Here is a 26552-nt window from a genome sequence, read left to right as displayed (position 1 = left end):
CCAACCCCAACTAAATCATCCCAGCCAGTGCTTTGTCAAACTGCACCTTAAAAACCTCTCAGGGATGGAGACTCCACCACCTCCCTAGGTAACCCAATCCAGTGCTTCATCACCCTCCTAGGGAAAATACTATTTCCTAATATCCAACCTAGACCTTGTCCATTGCAACTTGAGAACATTGCTCCTAGTTCTGTCATCTACCACCACTGAGAAGAACCAAGTTCCATCCTCCCTGGAACCCCTTTTCAGGTAGTTAAAGGCTGCTATCAAATTCCCCCTCATTCTTCTCTTCTGCAGACTAAACAAGCCTAATTCCCTCAGCCTCTCCTCATAAATCATGTGTTCCGGCCCCCTAATAATTTTTGTTGTCCTTTGTTGGACTCTTTCCAATTTGTCCACATACTTTCTGTTGTGGGGAGCTCAAAACTGGTCCCAGTACTCCAAATGAAGCCTTACCAGTGCTGAATAGAGGGGAATAATCACTTCCCGTGACCTGCTGGCAATACCCCTCCTAATGCAGCGCAATATGCCATTAGCCTTCTTGTCAACCAGGGCACACTGCTGACTCATATCCAGCTTTTTATCCACTGTTACCCCAAGGTCCCTTTCTGCAGAGCTGCTGCCCAGTTCGTCGGTCCCCAGTCTATAGCTGTGCATGGGATTCTTCCTTCCTAAGTGGAGGACTCTGCACTTATCTTTGTTGAACCTCATTAGATATCTTTTGGCCCAATCCTCCAGTTTGTTTGTCACTCTGTATCCTATCCCTACCTTGCAGGGTTTCTACCACTCCCCCCAGCTTAGTGTCGTCCGCAAACTTGCTGAGGGTGCAATCTACCCCATCCTCCAGATCATTAATAAAGATGTTGAACAAAACCGGACCCAGGACCGACCCCTGGGGAACTCCGCTTGTGACCGGTTGCCAGCTAGACATGGAGCCATTGATCACTACTCGTTGAGCCCTATGCTCTAGCCAATTCTCTATCCATTTTATAGTCCATTCATCCAACCCATACTTCTTTAACTTGCTGGTAAGAATACTGTGAGAGACAGTATCAAAAGCTTTGCTAAAGTCAAGGTATATCACGTCCACTGCCTTCCCTACATCTACAGAGCCAGTCACCTCATCATAGAAAGCAATCAGGTTGGTCAGGCATGACTTTCCCTTGGTGAATCTGTGTTGACTGTTCCTGATCACCTTCTTCTCTTCCAAGTGCCTTAAAATGGATTCCTTAAGGACCTGCTCCATGATTTTTCCAGGGATTGAGGTGAGGCTGACCAGTCTGTAGTTCCCTGGATCCTCTTTCCTCCCTTTTTTGAAGATGGGCACTAGATTTGCTTTTTTCCAGTCCTCAGGGACCTCCCCCTGTTGCCACGAGCTTTCAAAGATAATAGCCAATGGCTCTGAAATCACCTCAGCCAACTCCCTCAGCACCCTTGGGTGCATTGCATCCGGCCCCATGGACTTGTGAATGTCCATTCCTTCTAAATAGTCTTGAACCCGTTCCTTCAGCACTGCGGGATGTTCGTCTCCTTCCCATTCTGTGCCACCCAGTACGGCAGTCTGGGAGCTGATCTTGTCTGTGAAGACAGAGGCAAAAAAGGCATTGAGTACCTCAGCTTTCTCCACATCCTCCATCACTAGGTCGCCTCCCTCATTCTCTAAGGGGCCCACACTTTCCCGAACCTTCCTCTTGTTGGCCACATGCCTGTAGAAACCCTTCTTGTTCCCCTTCACGTCCCTTGCTAGCTGCAACTCCAATTGCGCTTTGGCCTTCCTGATTTCATTCCTGCACGTTCGAGCAGTGTTTATGTACTCCTCCCTAGTCATCTGACCAAGCTTCCACTTCTTGTAAGCTTCTTTTTTGCATTTAAGTTCACCAAGGACATCTTTGTTAAGCCAAGCTGGACGCCTACCATATTTGCTATTCTTTCTGCACATCGGGATGGTTTGCTCTTGTGCCCTCAATAAGGTCTCTTTAAAATACAGCCAGCTCTCTTGCATATCAATCCATCCATCCATCCATCATGTAGTAGATAGCAGCAATATGTTCATAAGCATACTCAAAAATATAAACATGGGTATGATCAGGGCCCTAGTTTAGAAAAGGAGAGTGCAATGGGTTCCCCTGGGGTACAACCTGGGACGGGGGTTCCTCCGTGCCTTCTTAATATTCCAGTCTAGGCTGTCTCTCACAACACTTTCCCTGTGTGAAGGAGTGAACCCCTCTGGGTGCTGTTATCACTGAGGCCAACAACCAGCTAGATCATATCAATGCTGCCTGAGCTACTCATGAATCTCACAGAGAAAGACACCAGCCTGTCCACCCCAGCTCCCTGCCTTGCACCCCGAAGTTGCACCATCCTCCCCTTGTCAGAAACCGGACCAGTAAAGGTTTATTATCCAGTTTGCCTCTCTTTCAATGTGGAGAAAACATACACAAGCTTTTGTTAAAGCAGGACCAACCCCAACTAAATCATCCCAGCCAGTGCTTTGTCAAACTGCACCTTAAAAACCTCTCAGGGATGGAGACTCCACCACCTCCCTAGGTAACCCAATCCAGTGCTTCATCACCCTCCTAGGGAAAATACTATTTCCTAATATCCAACCTAGACCTTGTCCATTGCAACTTGAGAACATTGCTCCTAGTTCTGTCATCTACCACCACTGAGAAGAACCAAGTTCCATCCTCCCTGGAACCCCTTTTCAGGTAGTTAAAGGCTGCTATCAAATTCCCCCTCATTCTTCTCTTCTGCAGACTAAACAAGCCTAATTCCCTCAGCCTCTCCTCATAAATCATGTGTTCCGGCCCCCTAATAATTTTTGTTGTCCTTTGTTGGACTCTTTCCAATTTGTCCACATACTTTCTGTTGTGGGGAGCTCAAAACTGGTCCCAGTACTCCAAATGAAGCCTTACCAGTGCTGAATAGAGGGGAATAATCACTTCCCTTGATCTGCTGGCAATGCTCCTACTAATGCAGCCCAATATAACGTTTGCCTTCTTGATAACGAGGGCACACTGCTATCTGATATCCAGTTTCATGTCCACTTTTACCCCCAGGTTCTTTTCTGCAGAACTGCTGCCTAGCTCGTCGGTCCCCAGTCTGTAGCTGTGCATGGGATTCTTCTGCCCTACGTGCAGGACTCTGCATTTGTCCTTGCTGAACCTCATCAGATTTCTTTTGGCCCAGTCCTCTAATTTGTCTAGATCATTCTGTTTCCTATCCTTGCCCTCCAGCGTGTCTACCACTCCTCCCAGCTTAGTGTCATCTGACAACTTGTTGAGAGTGCAATCTACCCCATCCTCCAGATCATTAATGAAGGTGTTGAACAATATTGGCCCCAGTACCAACCTCTGGGGCACTCTACTCATTATGGCTGCCAACTAGCCATCGAGACATTGATCACTAGCCATTAAGCCCGATGATCTAGCCAGCTTTCTATCTATCGTATAGTCCATTCATCCAACCCATACTTCTTTAACTTGTTGATAAGAATATTGTGGTAGATCATATCAAAATCTTTGGTAGTGTCAAGGTATATCACATCCACTGCTTTCCCCACATCATCAGGGGGAGGTGCTTGGACAAACCATTATTTGCAGCAGCATAGATTGGGAGATGTCAGATGGCTCTAAGTGAGTTAGGAACCCTATGTCCACTGAAATCTAGTGGGACCTAGATGTCTAATTCCTTTAGGTCCCTTTGAAAAGAAACTAAGATCTTTCCAGCTGAAAATCTGGATGTTAGGATCATGTGTCCAAGACTGACAGATGATGGGAATCTGCAATACACAAACAGCATACAGAAGTCAGCTTTGATAGACCGTGAGATATACAAACTCAAGACTGACATTGCCGCACTTCAGGAAACAAGACTTGCAGATGCTGATTCTCTGTAAGAGGCCAATTATGCCTTTTTTTGGCATGGTAAAAGCAGTGAAGAAAATCATCTGTGTGGTGTCGGTTTTGCCGTGAGAAGTAAGTGGGCAAAGCTCCTGGAAACACCCATTGGGAAGTCAGAGTGCATTACCTCACTTAAATTTCAGACGATCATCAGCTTTGTGAACATCATTAGTTCTTATGCACCAACATCAAATCTAGCCCTGAGGAGGAGGATATATTTTACGACTCTTTGTATCAAGTCGTCAAAAGAATACCATCCACTGAGCAACTTTTCCTCCTCAGTGACTTCAGTGCAAGAGTCGGCGTAGACAACAACTCACATCCAGATTGTCTAGGACAATTTGGCATTGGCAAGATGAATGAGAATAGCCAATGACTTCTTGAATTCTGCCCCGAAAATCAAATGTGTATTACCAATTCATATTTTCCAGGAAAAGATTGCCACAGAGTGTTTTGGCGACATCCACAATCAGGCCACTGACACCAGTTAGATCTTGAGATCATCAGGAGGAAAGACCTACCCTCAGTGCAGAACACTTGTACGTTTCACAGTGCTGATTGGGACACAGACCTCGCTTTGATCATTAGCAAAGTGAAGATTACAGCTAAGACCTATATAGAGCAAAACTTCAGAGCAAGCCCAAAATCAATGCTACTAATAACAAAAACCAGAGGAAATGCCAAGAGTTTGTGAAGGCTTTTGAACTCAGCATGCATGGGAAGTCACTACCAGAGAAGGCAGAGGAATGTTGGGATTGTTTAAGAACTACAGTCCATGAAACAGATTTAGCTACATTTGGGGGAAGGAGATCATCAGAAAAGGATTGATTTGAAGAGAATGAAATGGAACAATTACCTTTTATTAACACTAAGAACACAGCCTATCTGGAACACAATAAGAAGCCAACAGAGAGCACCAAAGTGAGACTTGGACATGCAAATACCAAGGTACAGACAGCAAGCAGATGCTGTGCAAATCATTACTGGACCAAGCTCTGTGAAGAGATACAGACAGCTTCTGGTAGAGGAAATCTCAAAGTCAGGTATGACGGCCTGAAGAAAGCTCTAGCCTCGACTGTCAATAGGGTTGCCCCTCTTAAATCGCAAAGTGGTGACTTTATTACTGATAAAAGTAAGCAGCTCTCTCGCTGGGTTGAACAATATTCAGAGCTCTGTGCACAGGAAAAGAACATCACCAGTGAATCATTGGATCAAATACCAGCTCTACATGTCATGCCAGACCTAGCTGTGGAACCCACTGTAGAAGAGCTAAGCAAGGCCGTTGATTTGCAGTCAAGTGGCCAGGCTCCTGGAAAAGATGGCATCCCAGAACTCACGTTTGGGCTCCCTGTCTTGAGTTACTGGTTTCTGGAGTGAACTAAGGACCTCAGATTTTTGCCCAGTTAATATAACAGCTGTTCATCTTGTCCCAAAATGTAGGCCACTGGGAGTTTCATCTCAGAAGAAGACCTCAGAAGAGACTGAAGAATAACCTCAGTTTTGATATTTTGGAGGTTCAGAGAAGTTCACGTTGTTGCTTTATCAAACTGGAACTTCCATCTGAGGCCGGGCCCATACCCAGAGCTTAAAACAGAGGGGAAAATGTTAGTAGAGGAAGAGTTTTGAAGGCACAAATGACACACCCCTACCTTCAATTGGCTTCCAGTGGGAGTTAGGGTTCAGAATCCCAAAGGGATTTAGGCATCTAATTGACCCTTTAGGTGCCTAAATCACAGAAACAGACTCTTCGGGGATTCACAAAACCACTCATCAGCTGTCCCCGAACCCTGTAGCTGCCTCAACTCGCTTGGCGGCCATATTTTATCAGCAAAAGTTCCCCAGGTGTCTATGTTTCTGCCTCTAGGAAGGGAAGAGCAGCCTCACTCCAGTGTGTCTGGAAGCGTGAGCCCTGGAGCGATGCCTGGATGGGGAAAGACAGGCTTTCCTGGGTGCTCAGAGCTCACCTACCAGAGCAGGCCTGTAGAGGCGAGTTCACAGAAAATGGCCAGGGAGAAGGAGCTCACTCATCACTTTTAGTCCAGCAGCTAGGGTGCTCCCCTGGAATGTGGGAGACCTCCGTTCAAGTCCCCCACTCTACCTGAGGGGGACAAGAGAGGTGAATTAGGATCTACAACCTCTTAGGTGAGAGCCCCAGCCCCTGAGCTATGTGATAGTCTAATGTGGGGAATCCCTCAGTCTCTCCTGCTGCAGCTATTTCGCTGTGGATAATAAGTAAGGAAGCCACTAGAACAGCAGGAGGGGATCTTGGCTTTCCCACGTACATGCTCTAACCACCAGTCTATACAGTAACTCTCCTGTTGGCTCTGTCTCGCCCAAGGATTCTTTCATTGCGTATCAACTCGACAGCTTCAGCAGGAGAGAAGGACAGACTCCCCATACCAGAACATCCCCGCCCCAGCATTTACCTGAGAACTGGCAGGTATGAATTCAAATCTCTGCCACTCTTTGGATGCAAAGGGGGTGGGGAACTGCAACCCTTGGTCTCCCACATCACAGGGGAGCACCCTGACATCCTGGCTGAAATTACAACAGCGCTTGTCGTCTTTTTTTCCTCCCCACCACTGCCTGCTAAAATGTGATTGGGGTGAACCCCAGCCGAAGGCCCCAGCTGTAAACCCCAAGCAGAGCTCTCTCAGAGCCGTGGGGCTTAGGAGACCCCCTCTGCTTAGTACTGCCCACTCGTAAGCTTAGGGGCTCCCCGGCTGGCAGGCTGGCTGGCTTTGGTGTGTCCCATTCTGCGAGGCCTACTTCCCCATTCATTGTCTAGGGACCCCGAGCACCTATCTCAGGCTTTGTGGACCTCAGTGATTTTGCTTAGTGCCTGAAAGTTAGATGTGGTGACACTGAGCATCACAGAGCCTAAGGCCTTCATGAATCCAGTCCTACATAAGTTATAGGGTGTGTCTACATGGCCAAGAAACACCCAGGGCACAAGTGTTAGAGCCCTGGATAATTGGCTCAGGGTCACTGGGCTCACTGCAGTGCAGACATTTCTGTTCAGACTGAAGCCAGGACCCGAGACCCTCCCCTCCCGCTGGATTTAAGACCCAGGGGTGCAGCCCAGGTGGGAACATCTGCACGGCTGCTCTTATCCCCGCAGCCCATGCCCGGCAAGCCCAAGTCAACTGACCCAGGCTCTGGGACTCAGCACGGCAGGTTTTTTCTTTGCAGTGTAGACATAGCGTATGTACCATTTGTGCTCTTCAAATTCTCCCCTTAGATCAAGTGATCACTATGAGAGTGTGGAATGCTTTCCCTTAATCCCTACAGCCGTCATCCCCAGGGTGACAGAACAGTGACTTTCCTAGCTATGCTGCATAAAGCTAACGGTGCATGTATCACCTGAGCTTTGCACACCAAAAAACAGTAACAGACGTCATGCAATAGGCTTGAAAGCTGTTCCCCTCAGTGTCTCCCTGTGTTGTAACTCATCATCTGAGCTGCCTGAATTGTTACCTTCCCCTGATGAATATTCAAAGACGTGTATTTAAAGGATTGTCACTTTGGTGTCATTAAAGAGACCTGAACGTATATTCTGCTTGCACGAGCTGCCTTCAGTAAAACGGTGAGATGCTGACCCTCTTGGAAACTGAGAAGGTAGGTGAAAAATATCTCCAAAACATCACTAAACATAGCTCTAAGTGAAAAGGAGCCACCGTGTCTGATTCAAAGCACTTCATGGAAATTCCTTGGCCAGATATTTAGGTCCCATAAATTAATATTATTATGGGAAAGGATTATTAGCAGAAAGCTGAATATTGAGATTTTCCACAGGTATATCTACCTCTGTGTTTCTTTGTCCATATCTGTCTACCTATCTACTACCATTCATTAACCCTCCTCTCTCTATAGAAATATATGAATAATGACAGATATCTATGGAGCGGTGGATAGACCGATGAGTGAATGGAGAGGTAGAGAAACAGTATTAAGAATGCCGGGGTGAACAGATAGAATCTTTTGGCTTCTATGTTCATGCAACAAAATACATACAATTTCCATTTTCCTTCTGAAATCCATCCCATAATAATATGAAACTATAGGGCCACTATGCCTAACTGAGTAAATTACAAAAACATATTGCATCTATATTATCAGAAATGAAGTCATCAGTTATAGTAATTTATATTCAAGCAATGTGATTTAACCACTTTCTAGATTAGTCTAATTTGTTCAGTATGTTATCTTAAAGTCATGATCTATCTATCTCAGCTGTAAGATCAGTGTAACTGACAGTAAAATCATCCTCTTGCGTTGCTTTCTTGCCATTAGTGTGACAAGCAAATACCTTTTTGTTACATGTGTGCAATTAGGTGATTCTCAGCCCACATCATAAAAGCAGGTAGCTGCAAACAGAGGAGTAGATTTTACCAAATGCACTGGATTTTCTTCATGACTTTAAGCAAACTAATGCAAGAAACTGGTGCCCATCAGTATTCTTTGTGTCACACAAATATGACAAACTTTGAACCAGAATACGATGTAAGGAATGGCAGTGTCATTTTGATTGATATTGAATTCGAAGGATCCTATTTTTGACCATTTTTTGCCAGGGTGAGCAAAATACCCACTGACTTCAGTGCATAATTTTTCTGGTATCATGAACAATAATGGGGGTTTCTAGTTTGCAGTACCTCTTTGGGTCAAATTCTTGTCAGAATGTTTTCTGTCTTTCTCAGATTTAATGCTCAGGCCAGCTGAGGTGAAGTCAGTTGATAACAAATACTGCACAAATGGCTGTGGATAGAGACAGTCCTTTTTTTAGAATTCAGAATTTAAATTTGGGACTGATATCAACTTTCAAAAACATTTTAAAAAAATCAAGCAGAATCAAGAGAGAGAATTCTTCTTGAGATGTCCTTGCCTTTGGAACTCATTACCCACACTTGGGACTCCTTTCTGATGTCAATGGGTATATATTCCGGTACTTGAAGGTTGTGTGTGTTTGATGGGTCAGGGCCTGGATTTTCAGCATCATGCCAGATTAAGCTCTTGGTCACATCTTTAGGCCCCCTGCCAGAGCCAAATCTATTTTCCTAAGATAATGGAGTGTGTGCTGAGTGATGAAGGGTGATGAACATGAAGGAGGGAGTTGGCCATCAGGGTTGTATATGCAGAGCATTGTCAGTTCTTTAGTCCTCTGTATCATTAGTGTAAATGGTGTGAGTGAAGACAGGCTATAGAATAAGAAGATATTTGTGTGTGTTTTGTCTTTAACATTTATCAAAAGTGCCTAGACTGCTGAAGAGCACTTCTTTGAGGTATTATTATCCGAGCTCCTAATTTCTTAGACAATTTATAGTTGAATGATCCCAGAACTTTCTTTGTGTGCCACCTCTTCCACAATTTGTGAAAGAAAATAAGTCTGAATTCTTCTTTTTCTCTTCCTCCTCTTCCTCCTTTTTTATTTTCTTCTTCCATATATACCGCTGTGGTTCTCAGATTGTAATCTGTAAATTATTTGGTGGGTCATGCAGAATCTTGACTGTGTGTATAATTGCTGTTAGTATTTTTTATAACCCTGACAATTCAATCAATGACTAAATGATTCAAATAACAATATTTATATGATTCTATGATTCTATATCCATGTGATTAAAAGCTCAGTAGGAATTCAACAGCCATTAGATGTGGATATGCACAATGAGAATCCCCCATTTACAACAGGTAGATCCAGAATGGAAATAAGGATAGACCCCATGTCTTTTCATTGATTTCACTTGTGATATTTGTGATTGGATAGCGTCCATAAATCCATAAATCTTTGTGTATGAGCCAAATGCTAACTCATGGGTAGATTAGGAAGAAATTTCCCTCCGAACAGATTATTTCATGATTTTCTGCCTTAGAGTTTATTACACTTTCTTCTAAAGTATCTGGTGCAAGCCACTGTCAAAGGCTGAATGCAGGATTAGATGGGCCTTGGTTCTAATCCAGTCTGGCGGTATGACCACACCTCTGTACTCATTGTTCATTATCTCTGCAGGTGAAGAATCCTGTGCATGTGGGAGATAAAAACCAAACTGATGAGTTTGTCTTTGTGAAAATTTCCAACCATCCCAGACTACAGGCCTTGCTCTTCACAGTGATCTTAATTTTATACATCATGTCTCTGATGGGGAATATCCTCATTGGCATAATAATTAAGCTTAACCCTGCCCTTCACATCCCCATGTACTATTTCATCTCCAATCTGTCTTTGGTCGATATCTGCTACACCTCTGTCACCATCCCCAAGATGCTGGCAATCCTGCTTTCAGAGGACAGAACCATCTCATTCACTGCCTGTGCTGCTCAACTTTATTTCTTTATTGCCCTGGGTCCAACTGAATGCTTCCTCCTTGCCTCCATGGCGTACGACCGCTTCACAGCCATCTGCAATCCCTTGCACTATGTCTCTCTCATGAACAAGCGACGGTGCGTCCAGCTGGTGGCCGGTTCGTGGGTCAGTGGTTTGCTGCTCTCCTTGGGTCAGACCTCACTGATAGTCACCTTGCCCTTCTGTGCAGACAACCGGATCAACCATTTCTTCTGTGACGTGACTCCCCTCTTGAGCCTGGCCTGCGGAGACACCTCCAGGAACGAGATCGCTTTATTCGCTGCCTGCATCTTAATCGTGATCATCCCTTCCATGCTGATCCTCGTGTCTTACGGTAGAATCATTTCCACCATCCTGAAAATCACATCAGCCCAGCAGAGACACAAAGCATTCTCCACCTGCTCATCCCACCTCATTGTCATTGCGCTGTTCTACGGCTCTGCCACTGCCATGTATCTGCGACCCACATCCAGCTACACCCCCGAAAGGGATAAATTCCTGGCCCTCTTTTACTCTGTGGTGACCCCGACACTGAACCCCATCATCTACAGCCTGAGAAGCAAAGATATCAAGAAAGCCCTGAGGAGTCTGATACTTGGAAAGTCTTTAACCCCAAACTGCAAGCAGCCAGCCATTGCTTAGCTGGGGCCTGATTCTGATGTCAGGTATTTTGATTGAACACTGCTGTGGTGAGGCTTCTTTATTCTGCAGAAGAGAAGAATGAGGGGGGATTTGATAGCCTCTAACTACCTGAAAGGGGGTTCCAGGGAGGATGGAGCTAGGCTGTTCTCAGTGGTGGCAGATGACAGAACAAGGAGCAATAGTCTCAAGTTGCAGTGGGGGAGATATTGGTTGGATATTAGGAAAACCTTTTTCACTAGGAGGGTGGTGAAGCACTGGAATGGGTCACTTAGGGAGGTGGTAGAATCTCCATCCTCAGAGGTTTTTAAGACCTGGCTTGACAAAGCCCTGACTGGGATGATTTAGTTGGGATTGGTCCTTCTTTGAGGAGGAGAAGGACCCGGTGGTGGAGAAGGGTCTGGTGGTGGGGGGCATCTATGTCCCTCTAGAGTCTCTAGAGGACCTGGGCGTATGGGTGGTGGTCACCTCTGTCCCGCCCTTCCTCCCCAATGCCGACTGTCTGCCACTCCTCTCTACCCTGGGGAAGCCCCTGTCCATCATCAGACTCATTCCACTTAGCTGCAAGGACCCTGCCCTCTGCCACTTCCTGTCATTGCACCAGCAGGTGCAGGTGCAGCTCCAGCTGCCGCTGGAGGCGTGTGTTGTGGAGACACTTGAGGGTTCGTTTCTGGTGCCCTACCAAGGGGCCCAGTACTGGGTCCCCTATTCCATGAGGGAGAATTGGTGCTAACTCTGCTGGGCGATGGGGCACATGGGGACTGCCTCCTGGCCTGGCAGGGAGAGACTGTGACGCCCTGTGTAGGGACAGACTGCTCAGCCACCCCTCCTTTTCTAACATCACCTTTGCTCAGGTCCTGCAGGATGGCCTGGCATCAGAACTTGAGCTGGGCTGGAGACACTGGGCAGTTGCTGGTGCTGGAAGCTGTGTGTAGGGACAGACTGGTCATCAAACCTATGTGCAGTGGGACATCAGAAAGGGTGGCAAGAAAGGGCGGTTGTGTTGGGGGGTCCTTGGGGACTGTGGAAAGGTGTTGGAGGATTGGTGGTCCTCAGTTGTTGTGTTGCGGCACACAGCTGTGTACACACTAACAATGGCTTGAATAAGTGGCCCTGTAGAAAAGCTAACCTGTCTGATTACCACCACTGCACAGGAGGGCTTGAAAGGGGGTCAGGTTGACAGAGCCAGGGGATCTCAGACCTGTGTTAAATCACTCATGAGGACAGGCCTGAAGGATTGGAGAAAGAGTTCCACCAGGGTCCAGCCTGCGGCAGGAGCAAGCAATAACGTGTTAAACAGAAGAGTCCAAGAGAAGCCAAGGTGCTGGGGAACTCCCACTTGGACAGGACTGTGGGGCTTTAGCTGAGGTTTCCAGGAAAGGGAGGTGCCAGTCTGTGTTTTGTGACCCAGCTCTGTTCAAGGAAACCAGACCTGTGAGCATTCAGTAAATAAATAAACCACATTAGAAAACATCCTGACTCCAAAGCACCATCTCTGCTCCACTGAGAAAGTCACCTATGAGCTGCCAGATTTCCTACTGTTCAACACAGGAAAACATACTCACACATGTATGTAAAGAGAGAGAGAGAGACCCAGCCAGGTAACCTTTTTATGCAAAAAAAAAAAAAAAGAAATTTGAAAATCTTTAAAAGGTTGAAATATAGTTAGTAATCACACAATTATCCTGTCAAAGAAAGAAAGAAAGTCAGTGCAGTCCAGTCCTAGTATTTGTTACAGCAGAAAATGTAAATGTAAAAAGTAAATACTGGGTGAAATTTCCAAGCAATGTGGTTAATTTCATTTAATTGATTTCCTGTTTTCTTGGGTTTAAACAATGTTGATTCTCACTCTCTTGCTTTCTCTTTCTGTGTCTCTCTTCCCACAATACCAACTTCTGTTTTGAAGAGAAAACCCATTCACAAGACTCTGCAATCTGCTTTCACCTAGCAAAGAGGCACCAGGTCAACTGCAGTTGAGTTTTGCTCTGTAGTTAAGGATCTTTGACCATGGACTGGGTTCAATTCTTCTGCCTGAGGTGGCCAGACAGGGCCCTTCCTGGCTCTAACACCCTGGACTGGGCAACTGCACTGATTTCCCCAGAGCTCTAGGGCCAGTTTATAGCAAATCCCCTCTGCACACTTCGGTTCTGTCCTTGCCTCACCTCCTGGGTTGAGGTTAGAGGGTTTTACTGTCTCCTCTGCCTCACTCATCCTCTGCCCTGGCTCTGTCCTCTGCCTCGTCTGAGGGCTCAGGCCCAGCTGGGCACCTCAGCTCTCTTGGTTCCCTGAGCATGAGAGACACACTCACACTTTCTCCTCTATAGCCCAGACCCCCACTGGATAGCACCCCTCTGTCCATCGGGGTGACCTGACAGCCCCTGCAGCCTGGCCCAGCCTCAGCTGCCTCTGCAAAATGCAAAATGTGGAGATTGTTCTGGTTGGGGGTGCCCTGAGACAGCCCCCCACAATGCTGGACTAGCCCAGGGCAAAGCTGGCTGGAGTGGCTCATGAACGTGGATACCAACCTCCGGGCAGACAGATACCAGCCAGGGCACAAACCCCAAACTGGCTGCATGTTCTAGAATTAGATTTCACCCACCAAGTATGAAATGTGATGGTCTCAAGCACTATAACAGCCTTACCATGTAGTCACAGACTGTCCCCTTGGGCATCCCGGCCTATCTTGCCACCCAGGCCAGCTTGCTTTTGTAATAGATGGTCCCAAGTAATGTCATGAAAATAAAAATGGTAAGTCTTTCTTCTTGAGCCAAACCATCACTTCCCTCTGCTCCAGGATGTATTACTAATACTTTTTCCTGATGTTAAAAACAGCTGATATGCCTTTTTATATTTTCCAAATCTGTTCTGTTCCACATTGTTCTTTCTCAAAGTTTCTCAGGCGTTCTCTGAGGATGGGGAATGAGAGGTCGGACACGGAGTGATCCCTTGGTGATAAGTGTTCGCCCATGGGTGATATTGCAAGGGGTCAGGGCAGAGGTGATCTGAACTACTAGTGATGGCAGGGCTTGTATCCACAGGTCAATAAGGGCCATGAGGGGGCGGTCAATGAGCAGTTGCTAGAGCCGGGATCGATGAACAAGAGCGGGGGTCAGCGTGGGAGACCAGAGATCAGAAATCAAGGTGAGGTCTGGAATCAAAGCAGACCTCAAGTCTGTGTGGTTACCTAGACTTCTTCCTGGGTCACTCTCCAGGGTTAAATAGTGACGATGGGCCAATCAGAGGGTGTCAGGGGTCTCTCACTCTAGTCCCTTAGGGCGGTACTTCCTGCCATGCCTAATCTTTGCATTGCTCCTTGGCTGAAGCTCTCCATGGCCCCCTGTTGGTGACAAGGAACCATCGGCTGGCCCAAGCCCACAAACCCAGGTTCAGTTGTCACGGATCCTTGCAGGAGAGGGTGGTTTTGGTTGTTGTCAGTTTCCTATGTGAGTTCATTTGAGACAGGGGCAGAGAGATGGCAGCTATGCCTGAATTCTCACTAGGTCTTGAGTGGGGCTGTCTTAGGGTATGGCTACTGTTGAAACATGACAGCGTCATGGGTGCGCCACTGTCATATGGACATTCATTACAGCGAAGCAAGGAATTCTTCTGTCGCTGTCATAAATCCACCTTTCCGGGAGGTGGTACCTAGACAGATGGAAAAATTCTTTCATCAACCTAGTGGTGTCTACAGCAGGGCTTGGGTCGCTTTATTTACACCATGCAGGTCACTTCATTGAGTAGACCAGCCCCATGTCTGTTTTCCCTTTGACTCCTTACATGATGGCGACTCTCTCCTTTTTTTTTCCTTGCCTGCATCTCTGACCTCATGCATGTTGCCCCAGAGAATCCCCCCACAGGTCAGGCTGGGATGAACCAGCCTTTACACGCATCACGCTGAGCAATGACCCAATAGATTAGGTATCAGAAGAGAGACATCCTTTGAGAGGGAAAGGCTGATTGCTTCAGGATTGTTATTTGTTTTGTCTGTAGGGAAAACCCAGGAACTCCCCTAGCTCAGTTGTTCCAAATGTTGTTCAGCAGTATCAGGAGAGACTCCAGCTTCTTTAGTGAATGGTATACTGTGGACGTGCCCCTGGAACCGGGGAGCAGCGTCTGGGTTTTCCCCTCTCTGGGTCCTCCTCAGAGGGGGACCACCCCTCCCGGCTACCTCCCACAGGGAGCAGTCTTGTGCCCTTTTCAGGGCAAGCAGTCTACGGCCAGACCCTCAGGCAGGGCTGGCGAGGCAAACAGTTTATAGCCAGGCCCTCAGGCAGGGCTGGCAGGGTTTATAGCCAGGCCCTCAGGCAGGGCTGGCGAGGCAAACAGTTTATAGCCAGGCCCTCAGGCAGGGCTGGCAGGTGAGCAAGCCGCTCTCTGGAACGGCACGGCAGGGAAGGCTTCCTCACGGAGGATAGGGAAGGGGGGAGGGGGATGCAGGCCCGCCCGTCTCCACTGCATCCCAGCCCAGGGCCCTGGCAGTGGCAACGGCGTTTGCCACCGGGTCGGCAGGTATCCGGCTGCAACACGCCGCCCGGGTTGCCCCCGACTCAGCCACCAATGTGCAGCTATCCCTGGGCTTCTTCCTCCCCAAAACCCCCGGTACCTCCCTCCTCTGGGTCGCTGAGGTGGGGTAGACTGGCTAGGCCCTCGTTGTCCACGGGCGGCAGCTCGGGTAGCTCCATGGGCTCGTCTTCGGGGGGTAGCTCCTCCAGGTCCTGCGGCCCCCAGGCCTCGGGCAGGGCCGGTAGATCCTCGGGGTCCCAGGCTCGGCACTGCTCTGGCAGGTTCTGTCTCCCAAGCCCCGGGTGTCTCCGGGGGGTTCTCCTCCAGCTCGTAGTCCGCTGGGAGCCCCGACGGGCCTTCTTCTGGCTCCCAGGCCGAGGGGGTCTCTGGCGGTCCCTCCAACTCCCAGGCTGTAGGGTACCTGGGGGAGGCCTCGGTCGATCCCCAGGCTGGGTTTAAGGCCAGCCACTCCCTCTCAACCCGGCTCCCCAGCCTGGCCTTGGCTAGGAGCTCTGGAGGAGACGCGTCCTTCCCCTTCGGCCGCCTCCCACCAACTGAGCTTGCCGGCCTGGCTCTTAAAGGCCTAGCTCCGCCCCCCTGCTTCCGGTCAGGTGGGGCCACTGGGGCCTTTAAAGGCCTAGACCTGCCCCCTTGCTTCGGGTCAGGTGTTTCCCTGGGGCAGGCCTCTGTCAGCCAGGGTGGGTCTGGCTCCCTCTCTGGGTCCTCCTCAGAGGGGGACCAGCCCTCCTGGCTACATATACACATAAGGAGGCTTCTGAATTTCAGAAACAGCAGAGAAGGAACACGTTCCAGGACAGATTGTGGTTCTAGCACCTGCATTTCTCTTTAGTGAGTCTTTAAATATGAGAGGTGATGGAGAGAGTGGAACCTGAATCCCAGAGAAAAGAGGGACCAGCATTCCAAGCTTGAAATATACCCGCATTTAGGTTAAGCATCATTGTCCATGCCTGTGGGAGAGCTCATGCACTTCAACAGCGTGAGTATTTCACTCATTACGGACCCCGGAAATGAGACACTTATGTATCACCCGGGTGACTCACATGTTGGCTAATAAAATGGGCATATCTAAGGAGCATAAAAAAGACGTGTGAAACCGGTCACTGTAACTAAGCACTAGGCTAGCCTGGGAATATTAAAATGTCAGTTCATAACTCCATGTAACATCAATCTCAACGTTATCAGTTGTTATTAGATAAATTAAAGATGGAGAAACTTTCCAAGGTTTTCATTTCATAGTTCATTCATTTACATCCTCAACTAATGAATTTTGTTATCCTAAGAAAGTATAAAATCCAAGTAATGCACAACTCGGGATTAATAATCTGATAATGAAAATTTCTGCATAACTTCCTGTTGCCAATGTCTGGTTATGACCTGAAATAGAAGGATTTATTCCCCTTTCTGTCCTAGCTATTATGGCTGTGGTCATTATTTTTATTATTCAAAATAATTCTGTAAACCTTTTAATTCCAATCCTGTTAATGCCTTTCCATGCCAGTGAGATCTATGCGTTAAGTGAATATCACATTCAAGTAGATACAAAAAGTGTCCAATGTGATATAAATTAAACCGGGACAAAATTGAGACTGAGGTTTACAAAAGTACCAAGAACCAGAAGATGGCTGGGCCTTTCAAAAAAGTTTTGTAAGGTTTGGGGTGTCTAACCCACAAGGCAGTTTTGAAAATCCCTCCTAATTTTCTTATGCTTTAACAATTCTTTCCCTATTTTGGCTTGTGTTCCTTCTTCTTTGTTGTTAGTGTTAATTGTGAACAATATCTCATCACTTGAACCTTTTTAGTGAAAACTGAAGCAAAATAGGCATTTCCCCACCAAGTGGAAGATCTATTACTTTCCTTTGTTTTGCTCCGAAGGTATTTTTAAAAAAACACTTCTTATTGCCTTTTATGTCCTTTGCTAGGTGTAACTCATTTTGTTCCTTAGCCCTTCTGGTTTTCTCCCTAAGTGATTCTGCTATTCTTTTGTACTCCTTCTTAGTAATTTTCCCATGTTTCCACTTTTTATAGGCTTCCTTTCTGATTTTCAGGTCACTAAAGAGCTCCTGATGGAGCCATGTTGGCCTCTTGGATTCTTCATATCTTTCCTTTTTATCAGAATAGTTTGAACTTGTGCCTTTAATATTGTGTCCTCAAAAAATTGCCAGTGCTTCACCACCCTGCTAGTAAAAAACTTTTTCCTAATGTCCAACCTAGACCTCCCGCCCTGCAACTTGAGACCGTTGCTCCTTGTTCTGTCATCTGCCACCACAGAGAACAGCCTAGCCCCATCCTCCCTGGAACCCCTTTTCAGGTAGTTAAAGGCCGCTATCAAATCCCCCCTCACTCTTCTCTTTTGCAGACTAAACAAGCCCAGTTCCCTCAGCCTCTCCTCATAAGTCCTGTGCTCCAGCCCCCTAATCATTTTTGTTGCCCTCCGCTGGACTCTCTCCAACTTGTCCACATCCTTTTTGTAGTGGGGGGCCCAAAACTGGACACAATATTCTAAATGCGGCCTCACCAATGCTGAATAGAGGGGAATAATCACTTTCCGTGACCTGCTGGCAATGCCCCTCCTAATGCAGCCCAATATGCTATTAGCCTTCTTGACAACCAGGGCACACTGCTGACTCATATCCAGCTTTTTATCCACTGTTACCCCAAGGTCCTTTTCTGCAGAGCTGCTGCCCAGCTCATCGGTCCCCAGTCTATAGCTGTGCATGGGATTCTTCCTTCCTAAGTGGAGGACTCTGCACTTATCTTTGTTGAACCTCATTAGATTTCTTTTGGCCCAATCCTCCAGTTTGTTTAGGTCACTCTGTATCCTATCCCTACCTTGCAGGGTATCTATCACTCCCCCCAGCTTAGTGTCATCCGCAAACTTGCTGAGGGTTCAATCTACCCCATCCTCCAGATCATTAATGAAGATGTTGAACAAAACCGGCCCCAGGACCGACCCCTGGGGCACTCCGCTTGTGACTGGTTGCCAGCTAGACATAGAACCATTGATCACTACTCATTGAGCCCTATGCTCTAGCCAGTTCTCTATCCATTTTATAGTCCATTCATCCAACCCATACTTCTTTAACTTGCTGGTAAGAATACTGTGAGAGACAGTATCAAAAGCTTTGCTAAAGTCAAGGTATATCACATCCACTGCCTTCCCCACATCCACAGAGCCAGTCACCTCATCATAGAAAGCAATCAGGTTGGTCAGGCATGACTTTCCCTTGGTGAATCCGTATTGACTGTTCCTGATCACCTTCCTCTCTTCCAAGTGCCTTAAAATGGATTCCTTAAGGACCTACTCCATGATTTTTCCAGGGATTGAGGTGAGGCTGACCGGTCTGTAGTTCCCTGGATCCTCTTTCCTCCCTTTTTTGAAGATGGGCACTATATTTGCTTTTTTCCAGTCCTCAGGGACCTCCCCTGTTGCCACAAACTTTCAAAGATAATAGCCAATGGCTCTGAAATCACCTCAGCCAACTCCCTCAGCACCCTCGGGTGCATTGCATCCAGCCCCATGGACTTGTGAATGTCCAATCCTTCTAAATAGTCTTGAACCCGTTCCTTCAGCACTGCGGGATGTTCGTCTCCTTCCCATTCTGTGCCACCTAGTACAGCAATCTGGGAGCTGATCTTGTCTGTGAAGACAGAGGCAAAAAAGGCATTGAGTACCTCAGCTTTCTCCACATCCTCCATCACTAGGTCGCCTCCCTCATTCTCTAAAGGGCCCACACTTTCCCGAACCTTCCTCTTGTTGGCCATATGCCTGTAGAAACCCTTCTTGTTCCCCTTCATTTCCCTTGCTAGCTGCAACTCCAATTGCGCTTTGGCCTTCCTGATTTCATTCCTGCACGTTCGAGCAGTGTTTATGTACTCCTCCCTAGTCATCTGACCAAGCTTCCTCTTCTTGTAAGCTTCTTTTTTGCGTTTAAGTTCACCAAGGACATCTTTGTTAAGCCAAGCTGGACGCCTACCATATTTGCTAATTTTTCTGCACATTGGGATGGTTTGCTTTTGTGCCCTCAATAAGGTTTCTTTAAAATACAGCCAGCTCTCTTGGATTCCTTTCCCCCTCATATTAGCCTCCCAGGGAATCCTTCCCATCAGTTCCCTGAGGGAGTCAAAGTCCGCTTTTCTGAAGTCCATGGTCCGTATCCTGCTGTTCTCCGTTCTTCCTTTCGTCAGGATCCTGAACTCAACCATCTCATGGTCACTGCTGCCTAGGTTGCCACCCTCTTCTACTTCCCCTACCAAATCTTCCCTGTTTGTGAGCAAAGGTTTAAGTACATAATGTAAGTTCATAGAAGAATTTAGGCCTGTGTATCTGCCTGAGACGGGATTCTGGGTCTCGGGGCCTGCCTGAAAGTTAAAGTCCATGCGATACACCTGTTAGCAAAGAACAAAGACACTGTGTCTTCCTTTGCCTGCCCGCCATGAGATGGGTTTTTCTTTATTACTGTGGAAAGAAAAGGGAGGTGGTTAGAATGTTTCAAGGTGTAGCAAAGGTGTGAGCTACCAATGCACAGGTGAGGGAAAGCTCTGACTCCTCTTCAAGACAGACACCAGAGCAAGGCCAAGCAAGTGGCCATAATCTCTTTTTAAAAATGGTCTGCAAAGAAGGCGGCTCTGAGGGAGACCCTGCTAGGGGGCGGTAGGGGCTTCTGGTCTGGCCCAGTCTCCAGGGACTGGCCGGTCAGGGGGATGGATAATGGGCGCTACAAAGGAACTGTAAAGGATTTTTTTTCTTTTCTTGTTCCTTTATGAAAGAGAACAAAAAGCCCAACCAAAATGTTTTAAAGCGTTTTTTGTTTCTTTTAAACTCACACAAATCCAGTTCTTATTTGTGCCGCGCCCGTTATGAGAGTAAAAGAATCGCTTGAGCCCTGGCACCTCTTTCATTAGAAATTAAGCACTGGCCATCTCGATCTGTGCGTCTAACGATCTATCCTCACTGTCACTTCTTACATTTATCTCGCTGTCTGCCTGTCCGTCGAAAATATAAATCTGCTTTTTTCTGAAGGACAGTATAAAAATGTTCGTCTCTTAACAATTTAGGCCTTAGCGACTGGCATAACTTGACCTGGCTATTAAAGTGACATAACTAAACCAATGTGTGGACAAACTTACTTTGTTCTCAAAGAAGCTGATTTCAGGTCAAATAAAACCTATTCCTAAGTGATTTAAACTAAACCAGAATAATCTGGTTTAAACTGAATTAAGAACATCCACCTCACTTTTTGCTTTCCTTTAACTTTATCAATTTAAATTCACAACTTGAGTTATACTGGGGGAGGCTGAAATGGGGGAGGCTGTAAAGTATGGTCATCTCTGGTTTTACTGGGGCATTACGGGGAGGGCTGGGAGATGCTTACTGCAAGCTCTAACACCTGCCCTGAAGAGGAGGCAGGGTGGAAATCCCTTCCTGACCCCTGCCGATTGCCATCTGAAACCCTGAGATTTAGGAACGTGGAACTTTTACTGCCCCCACCATCACAAACAACCACCTCCTACAATCCCACTCGGACATTTCTACACCTCTCTTTTTAAGTTGCTCGCCCACAGCTCTGACAGGGAGGCTCTTGCAGAACCTTCCTGCTCTGCTGGTTAGAAACCTCCTGCTAATTTCCTCCCGGAATTGGTGCATGGCCCGCTTAGTGGCTGGGGCAGGGAGGGTGGGGGCAGAAGAGCGCAGCAGCCAGGGAAGAATTGTAGCGAGAGGCAGTTGTGGGTGAAAACCCACCTGGCTGTGAGAATTCAGCCACCTCCCTCCGTCTCTACTATAAAGGGAGCTGGACGATAGGGGGCTGATACATGCTCTCTGAGCTGCTGGGTCCCTGGGATGTGTTCTCTGGCTGTGTAGGAGCAGCAAGATCTGGATTTGATTCCTGAATGCTCTGTGGTCACCCAGGGGAGTGCCAGGGACAGCCCTCCCTACTTACACACAGTCTCCCACCTTGCCCTTCCCACAAGCACAGCCCCACCTGCAAAAACAGGACTTGGTGGACATCAAGATGAGGCCACATTGAAAACTCCAGCACCAGCCCCCGGGCACATGGGGAATCTCCATCAGGTGCAGGCAGTACTAAGTTCCCGTGCTCTGTCTTCTAGGAGGTGCGGGGCTCTCTCACTCTCTTCACCCTCTGAGCGGGGTCCATTCCTCCCAGCAGGCAGCAGCAGGGACTCAACCGGCCCTCGGCACCAGGTGAGCCATCTCTGTGGCTGTCACCCTGCTGCTCCATCCCAGAGCTGGCTGCATCTCACCTCTGCTGTGCACATGGCAGTTGGCCAAATCAGTGACTTCCATGGAATCCAGATTTGGTCTCCTTAAAATGAATGGTGGAGTCTCCATCCATAGAGGTTTTTAAGGCCTGGCTTGACAAAGCCCTGGCTGGGATGATTTAGTTGGGATTAGTCCTGCTTTGAGAAGGGGATAGGACTAGATATCTCCTGAGGTCCCTTCCAACACTTATCTTCTATGATTCCATGATTCTATGAGTTAGTGTTTCTTTAGAAAACACTGGGAAAAGTTTCTCTTCAAAGCAGTCTTCCCACCACAGCCAGACTGACACAGATTTTACATAGAGAATGTGGGTGAAGTAAAATCTTTTATTGGACCAGTTTTTCTAGATGAGAGAGATGAGCTTTTGAGCCACACAGAGCTGGTAGGGTCTGGGAAATAAGAGTTCTGTGTCGCTCGAAAGCTAATCTCTCTCATCAGAAAAAGTTGGTTTAATAAAAGATATTACCTCACCCACCTTGTCACTCTAATATCCTGGGACTGACAGAGATCCACTGCATACAGCTTTGACATATTCATTGAAGGTTAAAATAAGAAATAGACACCACCTGAGTTTTTTTGTCCCTCAACACATCATCAATAACACAATAATATCGCAACAGTATAATCATTTCAGGAGGAACATGGCCATTATCATTGTGGGGAGAAAACCTACAGCTCTCTCAGAAAATCCCATTAAAGAGAAGACGTATTGGCACCCTCAAGAGAAGTCAAATATTGAAAATCCTGTCTAACCAAACACTTATCATCTCTCCAGGCCTTCCCCCTTCCAAAACCACCTGGAACACAGATACAAAGAAAACTAACAAACAACTAAGGAAAGATAAATGAAAACTGTGACTAATGAACAAAAACCAAAGAGAACAAATGTGCTCATATCTCTGTCAGAGTTTTTATCCTTAAAAATTAAGAAGAGCCACAGACCACACAAAGGATTTTGCTATGGTTAATAGGAGCAAGGTGATGGGTAGCAGTACATGATAGATAGATAGATAGATACCAATCTTAATTGCATTAACGTATAACTATAGTAATTACTTTTTTTCTTGAGTATTGTTTTCCTGGATTTTTACTAGTGTTAAAACCCAATTCCTCATAAACAGATTGCACAGTATACTCTCAGGGAGGCAATAACATCATCAGATGATTATATTTATAAAGAAACACTGAATGAAATTGCTACAGAAGGAGACGTGGACATTTTATTCTTGCTGAATAACCTCCAACACATCCATTTACTCAATGCACTGTTGATCTCCTTGTTCCTCATGCTGTACATGATGGGATTCATCATCAGAGGCAACATGGAATAGAGAACAGCCACCAAGAGATTCAGACCTGAGGCTGAGCTGGAGGTGGGCTTCAGGTAGACAAAGGCAGCAGTGCAAACTAGCAAGGAGACCACAGTGAGGTGAGGGAAGCAGGTGGAGAAGGCTTTGTGCCGGCCCTGCTCAGAGGGGATTCTCAGCACTGTGGTGAAGATCTGAACATACGACATAGTTATGAAAACAAAGCAGCTTAAGGCTAAGCACATACTAAAGACAATAACTCCAACTTCACTGAGGTAAGAGTCAATGCAGACCAGCTTGAGGAGCTGGGGGACTTCACAGAAGAACTGATCCACCGTGTTGCCTCCACAAAAGGGGATTGTGAAAGTGTTTCCGGTGTGTATTGCAGAGTTGAGAATTGCAGTGATCCAGGCACTGGTGGCCATTTGGACACAAGCTCCGCTGTTCATCACCATCTCGTAGTGCAGTCGTTGGCAGATGGCGACGTATCTGTCGTACGCCATGATGGTCAATAAGGCAAAATTTGCTGAAGCAAAGAATAAGAAAAAAAAGACTTGGGCGACACATCCGGAGTAAGAAATGGACCTGCTGTTCATGAGGGAATTGACCATGGATTTGGGGATGATGACAGAGATGGAGCCAAGTTCTAGGATTGACAGATTCATCAAGAAGAAGTACATGGGGGTGTGAGGACGATGGTTGAGGGCTATGGCTGTGACGATGAGAAGGTTCCCCACCAAGGATGCCAGGTAAAGCACTAGAAACACCACAAAGTGTAAAATCTGCAGCTCTCGAACATCGGAGAATCCCAGGAGAAGGAACTCGGTCATGCTGCTTTGGTTGGACATTTTTTTCCTCAGTCCATTGTGTGATGGCTGTGGAGGGAATGAGACGGGCAGTGGTTAGGATTAGAGTTACAAAGGGAATGGACTGGATTCTGCTTTCCCTGAGATCTGATTGTATGAATGTCAGAGGTGCACAGCACTCGTCGTTTACAATGATTAGGTGTTGTCAGTGCTCCTCAGGTTGACAATCAATCAGTCGTGTTATCACACTGGTGTACATTGGATTGGCTCCTTTAAAATCAATGGAGCTTTGTTACTTGTTCTCATCTGAGTCTGTGTCTCAAGGAGAGGCTTGTTCAGATGCAGAGTGAAGGATGGAACAAAGTAAAATCCAAATCCAACAATCGTCGCAAAGAACCTCACACCTTGGCCATGAAGCTGATAGACTAAAACGCCAGTACCGCTGATTCCCAAGCTGTAGGGCAATATGAAGTGGACTCCGCCAGCATGTTAAGTGGCAGCTTTTCTCCCCCCAGCTCCGTGCCTAGACAGCTGCTGCCTGCTTCCCAACTAATTTACAGCACCAAATCCCAGCTGCACTTCTGTCTGCATGTAACAATGGGCCAGTCTCATCCCTCCATTACCACTCTGTTGCATTGTTCTCTGTGCTGTGTGGTGCAGTGGTTGCCAGAACACTTAGGTTCTGTTCCCCTCCCTCCCTTTCTTTGTCTTATCTACTAGGGCTTCAAGATTTTTTGGTGAGGGGCCCTGGTCCATAATTTAAAATGTATTGTGGCCCCTAGTGGGATTTTCAGAACCATCTATGCACTGAACCACCCTTGAAATCAATGACATTTACGCTCCTAGGTGCTTCTGATAACCTCACTGGGTGCTTAAATACCTTTGGAAACATCACCCCATGTCTCGTTATTTGTACGTTCTGCACACCCATCTACGCTCAGCCAGCAATGGTCTGGAGCTCAACCAAGAGGTAATTCTCTTCCCTCTCAGCTCCTATTTGTCCTTGAAAGGGGTCAGGATAGACAGGCGTTTGCTGCTTGGTTCAGCTCAAACCCAGCATTTAAAGGGGCTAGTCCATATAAAATATTCTGTGTGCTCTATCAATTTTACTAGTTCTTCAATTGTTAGCTCCTGGCAACTATCCGTTTGAAAGAGAAGTCACACAGATGCAATAGAATAAATGGGTTTGAAATCAAGAAATCTTATTGTTCCCCAATTTTAATTAAAGTTTAAGGCTGGGTGGAAATTTTCAGCTGCATTATTCTTAAGGGGGATTGGGTTTTCAGCTAAACAACAAATCTCAGAATCTGTCTGCTTTTCTCCAACTTTTAGGGATTGTTTTGTAAAGAAACTGAAAACTCAAAAACAAAATGTTTTCAGTTTTGTGATTTAAAAACCCTCCAGTTTTTAGCAGAAAGTTTTCAATTGCCAAAACTTAACAGAAAAAGGAAAGGATTTTGGGTACTCAATGAGAAGTCAGAATTTTCCTGAAGGGTGGAAAAATTCCAATCAGCTGATTGAACTGAGAGTAAAAGTCTTAATGAGTTCATATAGCAATTCATATTTATCATCTTAATTTCCCCCTGTATTTTGAACCCCCAACATATTTAATTGAAATAGCAAACTTACTGTACAGATCCTTGTGGATTTTTCCCCAAGAGGTGATGTATCCAGTCATCCAGCACCAGGATTTGTTGATCAATATCTATCTCTATACCAGAATCTAGAAACTGAAGGCACAGCTATCTGAGAATCCTTCCCCCTCATTCTAAGGACTGTCCTGACAGAACGAGACTCAGATGTGCCACTCTCCGCAGATGAGCTGTGTGTAGGAGGTGTGAGCTGCACTGACATTAAAGGAACGATGCTGCAGGAAGGCAATTTATCCACGTCTGTTTGCTAAAGGCTAGTGGGACTCACTCCCTGGAGCCCTGCACGGCTCAGAAGCATAGGCCCAGAGGCAACAGTTTATCAATGGCTTGATTTTAAAGCCATTACGATCCTCTAGTCTGACCCCCAGCCTGCCACAGGCCCTGGGATCTCCCCAGAGTTCCTTGGCTCCAGGCCAGGTTCTGTGTTATCTGTGGGCCTGGATTACAAAGGATTTTGGCACCTAAAGATGGAGAAAGGCGCCTAGTGGGATTCATCAAAGCTCATGGCAAAGTCCTGATGCCATCCAAGGGGAGTTAGGCACTTACCCTGCTTAGGTGCTACTGTAAATTCCACTAGGCTCCTATCAACTTCTTCAGATGCCTGCGCCCCTATGTATTGCTGATCTAGTGTCTATTTTCATCTCACTGCTCCAGGGCAGGGGCTACTCTGCTTCCTACAGCTCTTCTCCACAGACCCCTTTAGAGGGATCCCTGATGTCTTCCCAACTGTCACAGGGCTCCTGGCCCTTCAAGGGGCAGGCCACCCTGTTACAATATCTTTGTACAGGGCCTTGCACCAGGGCTGTGGTTTTTAGGGGCTATTGCAATATACTTGTTTTGTAAGAATGAAAATGGACGTCAATGGGTTTACGTCGCCTTGGGGCACATTGGTTTGGTGTCAGCTTTTGGTAACTAATCTGACCTGCAGCAGACTTAAAACTGCCCAATCAGATTCTATTGTATAACATGGGAAAGAACCAGACATGATCATCTCATTAACGATTGCAGCATAATATGTGTTAATTACTATTGTTTATTTATATTGAAGACTCACCAACTGTCGATCCTGCTGTGCTAGGCGCTGTACACACCCATGACAAAG

At 46.7% G+C, this 26552-nt stretch overlaps 2 protein-coding genes across 2 annotated transcripts; one reads left to right on the top strand and one right to left on the bottom strand.

The window, feature by feature from the left end:
- Positions 1 to 7493: 7493 nt before the first annotated feature.
- Positions 7494 to 10884, top strand: LOC137144269 (olfactory receptor 2G3-like). The gene is made up of 2 exons (XM_067534472.1): positions 7494 to 7520; positions 9910 to 10884. Exons 1-2 carry the CDS (start codon positions 7494 to 7496, stop codon positions 10882 to 10884), a joined length of 1002 nt encoding a protein of 333 aa, XP_067390573.1.
- An 11928-nt stretch (positions 10885 to 22812) lies between these two features.
- Positions 22813 to 23840, bottom strand: LOC137144267 (olfactory receptor 14I1-like). The gene has a single exon (XM_067534470.1). It carries the CDS (start codon positions 23838 to 23840, stop codon positions 22857 to 22859), a length of 984 nt encoding a protein of 327 aa, XP_067390571.1. The 3' UTR covers positions 22813 to 22856.
- Positions 23841 to 26552: the final 2712 nt, after the last annotated feature.

This window comes from Emydura macquarii, unplaced genomic scaffold (genome assembly GCF_026122565.2).
Source record: "Emydura macquarii macquarii isolate MOO-44397 ecotype Brisbane River unplaced genomic scaffold, CSIRO-AGI_Emac_v2 contig_3438, whole genome shotgun sequence".
NCBI lineage: Eukaryota > Metazoa > Chordata > Testudines > Chelidae > Emydura > Emydura macquarii.
The sequence above is the reverse complement of the archived record's forward strand: the minus strand, read 5'-3'. Positions and strand labels throughout refer to the sequence as shown.

Bases quoted from the DNA above. Each gene is read 5' to 3' on its own strand.
- LOC137144269 (XM_067534472.1), top strand. From the start codon at position 7,494: ATGCTGACCCTCTTGGAAACTGAGAAG. The intron at 7,521-9,909 runs GTAGGTGAAAAA...TTATCTCTGCAG, and splicing joins CCCTCTTGGAAACTGAGAAG to GTGAAGAATCCTGTGCATGT.
- LOC137144267 (XM_067534470.1), bottom strand. From the start codon at position 23,840: ATGTCCAACCAAAGCAGCATGACCGAGTTCCTTCTCCTGGGATTCTCC.